This window comes from Electrophorus electricus, chromosome 6 (assembly GCF_041902795.1).
Source record: "Electrophorus electricus isolate QZ-2024a chromosome 6, ASM4190279v1, whole genome shotgun sequence".
NCBI lineage: Eukaryota > Metazoa > Chordata > Actinopteri > Gymnotiformes > Gymnotidae > Electrophorus > Electrophorus electricus.
In genome coordinates, this window is record NC_137502.1 from 2,140,968 (window position 1) to 2,155,000 (window position 14,033).

The following is a 14,033-nucleotide window of genomic DNA, read 5'->3' on the forward strand; positions in this document are numbered from 1 at the left end:
TCTATCACCCCCCAACTCACTGTGGTGTTGGTACCTGTCAGGTGTGTACAGACAGAAGGTGGAGATGACGGGGGGGCTGTCTAGAGCATCCTGGGTTTGGCCAGTTCAGCCGCAGTGTGGCGTGCCTACGCACATTTTAAAATGAATGCCCCTCTCTCTACACCTCCCTCTCTCATCCTCTGTCCTTACTTCACCTGACTTTTTTTTTTTTTTTTTTTTTTTTTTTTTTTCCCAACTCCTTGCAGCACCAGACAGATGAGTCAGGCTGGCACACCTAACCCCCCCCCCCCCCCCCTCTCTCTCACTCACTCGCTCCCCCACGCACCCCTCCAAAGCCTTCTGGTCTTTTGCAGGAATCTGCAAGGGAGAAGCATCTGGAGGGATGTGTGCACGTGCGCGTGTGTGTTTACTGGACTCTTCCAGACATCGAAAGCAGACGTGTGTCTGAACTGACTGCTGATGAGACAGTGTTCACTGGGAAAGAACATAAGTCACATGTGTTCACTGGAGAAAGAGTGAGTGTGTGTGTGCATCAGGGGAGAGAGAGAGACTGAGAACCTGTTCTTCTGTTCACCATGCAGCTCCTGCTCTCTGGGATGTGTGTGTGTGTGTGTGTGTGTGTGTGTGTGTGTGTGCGCGCGTGCGTGCGTGCGCGCCTGTTTGGAAGGACCAGACTCCGAGTGGCTCAGAGGCCCAGTGGAGGAAGGGCCATTAGGTGCCCGCGCTGTCTCCATAGTAACACTGAGTAAGGGGATTCGGGGGGTCTGTCTAGCCAGCCCCACCCCCACTCCTAGCCCCATGCCCTCAATGCTCTAGCACAACCCGGCTGAGTACTGGAAGCCTCACGGAGGCACGCTGGACACACCACCGTCCCCACGGGCAACGCAACCACGACCCAGGGTGCCTCTCTCCCCCCGCAGCCAGAAGGGGGGGTGCTGTGAGGGAGAAGGATGGAGCGAGTGAGAGGAGGATATGGAGAGGCTAAGGGACCATTGGCTCCACCCCTCATTCCACCTGTTTTCCTCATGCTCTCCCAGCATGACACCACCAGGTGTTGCGTAACACCCCGTCTGTCTGTCTCTGAGTCGTCTATCTCTCTCTACACCTCCTCCACCTGGCTGTTTCACCTCTTCCTCGGTGAAGCAGGACTGTGGTGGGATGATGGCTTCCTTCCTTTGTCTTCTTATCTTCTCCTCACTCTTCCTGGTACATAATTGGAGTAGTCGCAATTACAGTTTATAATAGTTACGTAAAACACACTATTGTGCGAAATATGTGAATCGTCCCTTACACAACATGGAGCACCTTTTTTATATATATTTTGGGTCTGACCTACAAAGCACATTTTCTCTCGTGTGACGTGTCCAGGACAGGTGGGAATGGTTCCACTCCCGGTAGCTCTGATCAGAAAGTGCGTTTAACCTAACTGGGGCACACACACTAAACCTGGCTGCGATGCAAACACTGCTTGTTTCTCTCCAGAGGTTGTTGTCTCTCGGCGTAAACCCAGAGGTCATGTTTCTCTTTAGTTCAGCCGTACAGAGGCTAGTGCAGCCGGGTTTGGCCCACGGCCCCTGCATGCGACTCACACGCAGGCTGCTGGGCAACCCATATATAATATACGTGTCTCCATAGTGACACACTGAGGGGCTCAGGGAGGGTGGGGGGATTGTGTGTGTGTGTGTGTGTGTGTGTGTGTGCACATATCCTCACACACACTGGTTCAGAAGGTATTCAGTCCCCAGTTGATTCAATTATATCCATTCAAAATCAAATCCACAACACATTATAGTGTTGAATGAATATAATTGCCATGTTTACCCATCAGTCTACACTTAATCACTCAGAACGGTGAAGTGAAAACGTGTTAAAAAATGAATTAAAAATCAGAAACTGAAAATCACGTATTGCTGTGACACTCCAAGCTGTGGTCCGGTGCCTTCACTCAGATGTGTGGGGGCCTATAAAATTCATTTAAATGTTTTTTGTTTTGGTCGGGCCCCGCCCCCCATTCCATTTAAATTTTTTCTCATTTAAATCTTTTCCATTCAGATTTTTAGGTTTTTAACAGTTTTTCTCTTTAGAACCAGAAAGTACTGAACAAACTAAGTTAAGCTCACTGTGACGGATATGGGGGGGGGGGGGGGGGGTTTGCTATTGGCATAGCCGAAGCTTGCTAATCTAAGTATACCATGATGCATGATGGGATTTGTAGTTACATGAGTCCGTCTGTGGTTTCTGCATTGCAGCAATTAGAGGGTTCTGGGTGTGTCACAATTTGAATTTTGTGTGTGTGTGTGAGAGAGCACATTCACATTCAGATAGATGTCATTTAAATACTTAAGTAAAAATAAAAGATTTGTTTGCTGTTTTGGACCTCTACTTGAACCTGGTCCAGTTGTATTAACCAATCATAACATGTCTCTACTCTGAAGCTCCTCCTTTCTTGTCAACTATTTTTACAAGCGTAGAGAAATTTAGTTAAGCATTAAGCATTTGAAGGGCGGGGCTTTGCCAAAGGTTTTGCATAGGGGGCAGGGATTAAAGGGAGGCGTGTCCTACACTGGCTGAAGTTGGCAAGAACGGCAAACTCGGGAGCAGCTTTTAAGCAACATGCACTGCTGTCTAATGATGTCATATTTGATGCCACTGAGATGTAACTTGGTTGACTTGTAATGTATGAAGTTCACTGACCTTCACGTCCTGCCGACGTATGCAAGTCTCGCAGGACTGGAGGACCTTCAGCGGTGAGGTGCCATAACTGCCTGGTCTCTCCTTCTCTCTCCATTCACAGGGCAACACACTACGGAAAACGCTGCTGACCCACTACTTTGGCACTCAGCGACCCCACACCAAGGCTCTGGACCATGCCCCTGCTGGAGTTTCCTCCCCCGGAGGTACAGAGCTCAGCGAGCGCCATACATCCCTCCGAACACACCAGCACAAGCACCCTCACGTCACGCGTCATGTCACGTTCGCTCTAAGCTGCCTTCGAATCATGTGAGCCGCCACCAGAACATTCCCAGGCCAGGAAGAAGATGGTCCGTGAGTGCACTGGAGCCAGGAAACATGTAAACCTTCTTGTATGTACAGAATTTACACTGACAAATGAACATATGCCATATACCTTGCAGTGTATTAAAAACAATGATAACCCTGTACTGTGACTTGGATAAAGATTGACCTCCATTATTTTGCATGAAAACTGAGACTCATCCAAAATACTAGCACAACACACATTTTTAATTTGTTAGAACTCATTTGCATATTTCTGCCTTTTATTGTGGTAATTAACAAATGATGCGCTCATTAATGATTTAAGTGCTCAATGTAAACTGGTGAGATTCTGTCAGTGGTCAGTCATTCTTTTGTGGTAGCTACAGACACGTTCATACAGAGAGGGTCAGTGTGTGTGTGCACGCGCGCATGTTTTGGCTCTGTTATGTGTGTTTGCTTGCATGTATGTTTGTGTGGGTCTATGTGTGGGGTGTGTTGAGGGGTATTGTGCATCAGTGAGTTTTGTAATTTGCTGTAATATTCGTGTTTGGAGAACTAGCTCACCAGACCAGTGTGTTTAAGGAGAGAGCAGCGCTGACAGGTTTTACTGACTCACCTGCAGGGGTGTGTGTGGGGTTTATTTACACCACAGTCCAGGAGTGACTAGGAGCCCCAGCCACCTGGATGGTCATGTGCGTTGCTGCTGCAGAAGGCTCCAGAAATAAGATCAGAAATAAGAGTTTTTGATTATTTTACTGAGGGGTCTGTCAGGTTGTGTTTAATGTGTTTTACAGTGCTCTTTCTTCAGAACTGCAATAGTGTCTGTTTTAACTTTTTAGAAACAAAGTCCTGTGTGTGTGTGTGCCCGTTCAGTGGGTTCTCCAGGGCTGGACGCTGACAAGCCTGGCACGACTCCGGGGGATATCCAGTGTTTGCTGGATAGTGTGGGAGCGTCTGAGTTAGTCATCCATCTTATCGTCAACACCAAGAATGACCGAGTTTTTGAAGAAAGCATCTTACTGGGTATTGCACTGCTACGGGGAGGAAACACACAGATACAGGTAAGTGTATATATACACACACACACACAGGTGCGTACGTACTTGCACACACACACACACACACACACACACAGGTGCGTACGTACTCCACACACACACACAGGTGCGTACGTACTTACACACACACACACAGGTGCGTACGTACTTACACACACACACACACACACACACACACACACACACACACAGGTGCGTACGTACTTACACACACAGGTGCGTACGTACTTACACACACACACACACACACACACACAGGTGCGTACGTACTTACACACACACACACACACACACACAGGTGCGTACGTACTTACACACACACACACACACACAGGTGCGTACGTACTTACACACACACACACACACAGGTGCGTACGTACTTACACACACACACACACACAGGTGCGTACGTACTTACACACACACACACACACAGGTGCGTACGTACTTACACACACACATACACACAGGTGCGTACGTACTTACACACACACACAGGTGCGTACGTACTTACACACACACACACGTGCGTACGTACTTACACACACACACACACACACACACACACACACACAGGTGCGTACGTACTTACACACACACAGGTGCGTACGTACTTACACACACACACACGTGAGTACGTACTTACACACACACACACACACACACACACACACACAGGTGCGTACGTACTTACACACACACAGGTGCGTACGTACTTACACAGGTGCGTACGTACTTACACACACACACACACACACACACACACACAGGTGCGTACGTACTTACACACACACACACACACACACACAGGTGCGTACGTACTTACACACACACACACACACACACACACACACACACACACACACAGGTGCGTACGTACTTACACACACACACACACAGGTGCGTACGTACTTACACACACACACACAGGTGCGTACGTACTTACACACACACACACACACACACACACACACACACACACACAGGTGCGTACGTACTTACACACACACACACACACACACACACACACACAGGTGCGTACGTACTTACACACACACACACACACACACACACACACACACACACAGGTGCGTACGTACTTACACACACACACACACACACACACACACACACAGGTGCGTACGTACTTACACACACACACACAGGTGCGTACGTACTTACACACACACACACACACACACACACACACACACAGGTGCGTACGTACTTACACACACACACACAGGTGCGTACGTACTTACACACACACACACACACACACACACACAGGTGCGTACGTACTTACACACACACACAGGTGCGTACGTACTTACACACACACACAGGTGCGTACGTACTTACACACACACACAGGTGCGTACGTACTTACACACACACAGGTGCGTACGTACTTACACACACACACACACACACACACACACAGGTGCGTACGTACTTCACACACACACACACACAGGTGCGTACGTACTTACACACACACACACACACACACAGGTGCGTACGTACTTACACACACACACACATACACACAGGTGCGTACGTACTTACACACACACACACACACACACAGGTGCGTACGTACTTACACACACACACACACACACACACACAGGTGCGTACGTACTTACACACACACACACAGGTGCGTACGTACTTACGCGCACACACACACACACACACACACACAGGTGTGTACGTACTTACACACAGGTGCGTACGTACTTACACACACACACACAGGTGCGTACGTACTTACACACACACACACACACACAGGTGCGTACGTACTTACACACACACACACACACACACAGGTGCGTACGTACTTACACACACACAGGTGCGTACGTACTTACACACACACAGGTGCGTACGTACTTACACACACACACACACACACACACACACACACAGGTGCGTACGTACTTACACACACACACACACACACACACACACACAGGTGCGTACGTACTTACACACACACACAGACACACACACACACAGGTGCGTACGTACTTACACACACACACAGACACACACACACACAGGTGCGTACGTACTTACACACACACACACAAGTGCGTACGTACTTACACACACACACACAGGTGCGTACGTACTTACACACACACACAGGTGCGTACGTACTTACACACACACACACACACAGGTGCGTACGTACTTACACACACACACACACACACACACAGGTGCGTACGTACTTACACACACACACAGGTGCGTACGTACTTACACACACACACACACACACACACAGGTGCGTACGTACTTACACACACACACACACACACACACAGGTGCGTACGTACTTACACACACACACAGGTGCGTACGTACTTACACACACACACAGGTGCGTACGTACTTACACACACACACACACACAGGTGCGTACGTACTTACACACACACACACAGGTGCGTACGTACTTGCGCGCACACACACACACACACACACACACAGGTGTGTACGTACTTACACACAGGTGCGTACGTACTTACACACACACACACAGGTGCGTACGTACTTACACACACACACACACACACAGGTGCGTACGTACTTACACACACACAGGTGCGTACGTACTTACACACACACAGGTGCGTACGTACTTACACACACACACACACACACACACACACACACAGGTGCGTACGTACTTACACACACACACACAGACACACACACACACACAAGTGCGTACGTACTTACACACACACACAGACACACACACACACAAGTGCGTACGTACTTACACACACACACACAGGTGCGTACGTACTTACACACACACACACACACACACACACACACACACACACACACAGGTGCGTACGTACTTACACACACACACACAGGTGCGTACGTACTTACACACACACACACACACACACACACACACACACACACAGGTGCGTACGTACTTACACACACACACACAGGTGCGTACGTACTTACACACACACACACACACACACACACACACACACACAGGTGCGTACGTACTTACACACACACACACAGGTGCGTACGTACTTACACACACACACACACACACACACACACACAGGTGCGTACGTACTTACACACACACACAGGTGCGTACGTACTTACACACACACACAGGTGCGTACGTACTTACACACACACAGGTGCGTACGTACTTACACACACACACACACACACACACAGGTGCGTACGTACTTACACACACACACACACACACACACACACAGGTGCGTACGTACTTACACACACACACACACACACACACACACAGGTGCGTACGTACTTACACACACACACACACACACACACAGGTGCGTACGTACTTACACACACACACACATACACACAGGTGCGTACGTACTTACACACACACACACACACACACAGGTGCGTACGTACTTACACACACACACACACACACACAGGTGCGTACGTACTTACACACACACACACAGGTGCGTACGTACTTACGCGCACACACACACACACACACACACACAGGTGTGTACGTACTTACACACAGGTGCGTACGTACTTACACACACACACACAGGTGCGTACGTACTTACACACAGGTGCGTACGTACTTACACACACACACACAGGTGCGTACGTACTTACACACACACACACACACACACAGGTGCGTACGTACTTACACACACACAGGTGCGTACGTACTTACACACACACAGGTGCGTACGTACTTACACACACACAGGTGCGTACGTACTTACACACACACAGGTGCGTACGTACTTACACACACACACAGACACACACACACACAGGTGCGTACGTACTTACACACACACACAGACACACACACACACACAGGTGCGTACGTACTTACACACACACACAGACACACACACACACACAAGTGCGTACGTACTTACACACACACACAGACACACACACACACACAAGTGCGTACGTACTTACACACACACACAGACACACACACACACACAAGTGCGTACGTACTTACACACACACACAGACACACACACACACACAAGTGCGTACGTACTTACACACACACACAGACACACACACACACAAGTGCGTACGTACTTACACACACACACACAGGTGCGTACGTACTTACACACACACACACAGGTGCGTACGTACTTACACACACACACACACACACACACAGGTGCGTACGTACTTACACACACACACACACACACACACAGGTGCGTACGTACTTACACACACACACAGGTGCGTACGTACTTACACACACACACAGGTGCGTACGTACTTACACACACACACAGGTGCGTACGTACTTACACACACACACACAGGTGCGTACGTACTTACACACACACACACACACAGGTGCGTACGTACTTACGCGCACACACACACACACACACACACACAGGTGTGTACGTACTTACACACAGGTGCGTACGTACTTACACACACACACACAGGTGCGTACGTACTTACACACACACACACACACACACAGGTGCGTACGTACTTACACACACACAGGTGCGTACGTACTTACACACACACAGGTGCGTACGTACTTACACACACACACACACACACACACACACACACACAGGTGCGTACGTACTTACACACACACACACAGACACACACACACACACAAGTGCGTACGTACTTACACACACACACAGACACACACACACAAGTGCGTACGTACTTACACACACACACACAGGTGCGTACGTACTTACACACACACACACACACACACACACACAGGTGCGTACGTACTTACACACACACAGGTGCGTACGTACTTACACACACACAGGTGCGTACGTACTTACACACACACACACAGGTGCGTACGTACTTACACACACACACACACACACACACACACACACAGGTGCGTACGTACTTACACACACACACACACACACACACAGGTGCGTACGTACTTACACACACACACACACACACACACAGGTGCGTACGTACTTACACACACACACACACACACACAGGTGCGTACGTACTTACACACACACACACACACACAGGTGCGTACGTACTTACACACACACACAGGTGCGTACGTACTTACACACACACACAGGTGCGTACGTACTTACACACACACACACACACACAGGTGCGTACGTACTTACACACACACACACACACACACACACACACACACACACACAGGTGCGTACGTACTTACACACACACACACACACACACAGGTGCGTACGTACTTACACACACACACACACACAGGTGCGTACGTACTTACACACACACACACACACACAGGTGCGTACGTACTTACACACACAGGTGCGTACGTACTTACACACACACACACACACACACACAGGTGCGTACGTACTTACACACACACACACACACAGGTGCGTACGTACTTACACACACACACACACACACACACACACACAGGTGCGTACGTACTTACACACACACACACACACACACACAGGTGCGTACGTACTTACACACACACACACACACACACACACACAGGTGTGTACGTACTTACACACAGGTGTGTACGTACTTACACACAGGTGTGTACGTACTTACACACAGGTGTGTACGTACTTACACACAGGTGTGTACGTACTTACACACAGGTGTGTACGTACTTACACACAGGTGTGTACGTACTTACACACAGGTGTGTACGTACTTACACACAGGTGTGTACGTACTTACACACAGGTGTGTACGTACTTACACACACACACACAGGTGCGTACGTACTTACACACACACACACAGGTGCGTACGTACTTACACACACACACACAGGTGCGTACGTACTTACACACACACACACAGGTGCGTACGTACTTACACACACACACACAGGTGCGTACGTACTTACACACACACACACAGGTGCGTACGTACTTACACACACACACACAGGTGCGTACGTACTTACACACACACACACAGGTGCGTACGTACTTACACACACACACACACACAGGTGCGTACGTACTTACACACACACACACACACACAGGTGCGTACGTACTTACACACACACACACACACACAGGTGCGTACGTACTTACACACACACACACACACAGGTGCGTACGTACTCACACACACACACACACACACACAGGTGCGTACGTACTCACACACACACACACACACACAGGTGCGTACGTACTCACACACACACACACACACACAGGTGCGTACGTACTCACACACACACACACACACACACAGGTGCGTACGTACTTACACACACACACACACACACACACACAGGTGCGTACGTACTTACACACACACACACACACACACACACAGGTGCGTACGTACTTACACACACACACACACACACACACACAGGTGCGTACGTACTTACACACACACACACACACACACACACAGGTGCGTACGTACTTACACACACACACACACACACAGGTGCGTACGTACTTACACACACACACACACACACAGGTGCGTACGTACTTACACACAGACACACACACACACAGGTGCGTACGTACTTACACACACACACACAAGTGCGTACGTACTTACACACACAGACACACACACAGGTGCGTACGTACTTACACACACACAGACACACACACACAGGTGCGTACGTACTTACACACACACACAGGTGCGTACACGCACGTACGTGCGCACGTATGTGCGCACACACACGCACGTACGTGCGCACACACACGCGCGCGCACACACAGGTACGCACGTGTATACACACACACACACAGGTACGCACTTGTATACACACACACAGGTACGCACGTGTATACACACACACAGGTACGCACTTGTATACACACACACAGGTACGCACTTGTATACACACACAGGTACGCACGTGTATATACACACACACACACACACAGGTACGTACGTGTACACACACACACACACACAGGTACGTACGTGTACACACACACACACACACAGGTACGTACGTGTACACACACACACACACACAGGTACGTACGTGTACACACACACACACACACAGGTACGTACGTGTACACACACACACACACACAGGTACGTACGTGTACACACACACACACACACAGGTACGTACGTGTACACACACACACACACACAGGTACGTACGTGTACACACACACACACACACAGGTACGTACGTGTACACACACACACACACACAGGTACGTACGTGTACACACACACACACACACACACAGGTACGTACGTGTACACACACACACACACAGGTACGTACGTGTACACACACACACACACACAGATACGTACGTGTATACACACACACACACACACACAGGTGCGTACGTACTTACACACACACACACAGGTGCGTACGTACTTACACACACACACACAGGTGCGTACGTACTTACACACACACACACAGGTGCGTACGTACTTACACACACACACAGGTGCGTACGTACTTACACACACACACAGGTGCGTACGTACTTACACACACACACACACAGGTGCGTACGTACTTACACACACACACACACAGGTGCGTACGTACTTACACACACACACAGGTGCGTACGTACTTACACACACACACACAGGTGCGTACGTACTTACACACACACACACAGGTGCGTACGTACTTACACACACACACACACAGGTGCGTACGTACTTACACACACACACACACACAGGTGCGTACGTACTTACACACACACACACACACAGGTGCGTACGTACTTACACACACACACACAGGTGCGTACGTACTTACACACACACACAGGTGCGTACGTACTTACACACACACACAGGTGCGTACGTACTTACACACACACACACAGGTGCGTACGTACTTAAACACACACGCACGTACGTGCGTACGTACTTAAACACACACGCACGTACGTGCGTACGTACTTAAACACACACGCACGTACGTGCGTACGTACTTAAACACACACGCACGTACGTGCGTACGTACTTAAACACACACGCACGTACGTGCGTACGTACTTAAACACACACGCACGTACGTGCGCACACACGTACGTGCGCACACACACGTACATGCGCGCGCACGCACACGTACGTGCGCACACACACGTACGTGCGCGCGCACGCACACGTACGTGCGCGCACGCGCGCACACACACGTACGTGCGCACGCACACACACGTACGTGCGCACACACGCGCGCACACACACACGTACGTGCGCACGCACACACACCGGTACGTGCGCACACACACGCACTTACACGTACGTGCGCACACACACACGTACGTACACGTACGTGCGCACACACACACGTACGTACACGCGCGCGCGCGCACACACGTACACGTACGGACACGCGCGCGCGCGCACACACGTACACGTACGTACACGCGCGCGCGCACACGTACAAGTACACGCACGTACGTACGTACGCGCGCGCGCGCTCACGCACGTGCGTACGCGCGCGCGCGCTCACGTACACGTACGCACACGCGCGCACGCGCACGAACGTACGCACACACGCACGTACGTACGCGCGCACACACATGCGCGTACGTACGCGCGCACACACGTACGTACACGCGCACATACGTACGTACGTGCGCACACACACACACACACAGGTGCGTACGTACTTAAACACACACGCACACACACGCACACACGTACGTGCGCGCGCACACACGTACGTGCGCGCGCACACACGTACGTGCGCGCGCACACACGTACGTGCGCACACACACGCACGTACGTGCACACACACACGCGCACACACACGTACGTGCGCGCGCTCACACACCGGTACGTGCGCGCGCACACGCACATACACGTACGCGCGCGTACACGTACGTACGCACACGCACACGTACGTACGCGCGCACATACGTACGTACACGCGCGCTCACACACACACACACAGGTACGCACGTGTATACACACACACACACACAGGTACGCACGTGTATACACACACACACACACACAGGTACGCACTTGTATACACACACACAGGTACGCACTTGTATACACACACACAGGTACGCACGTGTATACACACACACACACACAGGTACGCACGTGTATACACACACACACACACACAGGTACGCACGTGTATACACACACACACACACAGGTACGTACGTGTACACACACACACACACACACAGGTACGTACGTGTACACACACACACACACACACAGGTACGTACGTGTACACACACACACACACACACACAGGTACGCACGTGTATACACACACACACACACACACACACACACAGGTACGTACGTGTACACACACACACACACACACACACAGGTACGCACGTGTATACACACACACACACACACACACACACACACAGGTACGTACGTGTACACACACACACACACACACACACACAGGTACGTACGTGTACACACACACACACACACACACACACAGGTACGTACGTGTACACACACACACACACACACAGGTACGTACGTGTACACACACACACACACACACACACACACAGGTACGTACGTGTACACACACACACACACACACACACACACAGGTACGTACGTGTACACACACACACACACAGGTACGTACGTGTACACACACACACACACACAGGTACGTACGTGTACACACACACACACACAGGTACGTACGTGTACACACACACACACACAGGTACGTACGTGTACACACACACACACAGGTACGTACGTGTACAAACACACACACACAGGTACGTACGTGTACACACACACAAACACACACACACAGGTACGTACGTGTACACACACACACACACACACACACACACACAGGTACGTACGTGTACACACACACACACACACACAGGTACGTACGTGTACACACACACACACACACACACACACAGGTACGTACGTGTACACACA

The 14,033-nt window shown here is 50.2% G+C and overlaps 1 protein-coding gene across 3 annotated transcripts in view; it reads left to right on the forward strand.

Moving 5' to 3' along the window:
* The window catches only part of itpr2 (inositol 1,4,5-trisphosphate receptor, type 2), a 70,238-nt gene that overhangs the window by 29,801 nt on the left and 26,404 nt on the right, over window positions 1–14,033 (forward strand). For all 3 annotated transcript variants that reach the window (XM_035525495.2, XM_081715337.1, XM_035525496.2), the window contains 2 exons: window positions 2,795–2,897; window positions 3,871–4,058. In XM_035525495.2, the coding sequence (XP_035381388.1) occupies window positions 2,795–2,897; window positions 3,871–4,058 (291 nt within the window). The remainder of the gene's footprint in view (window positions 1–2,794; window positions 2,898–3,870; window positions 4,059–14,033) is intronic.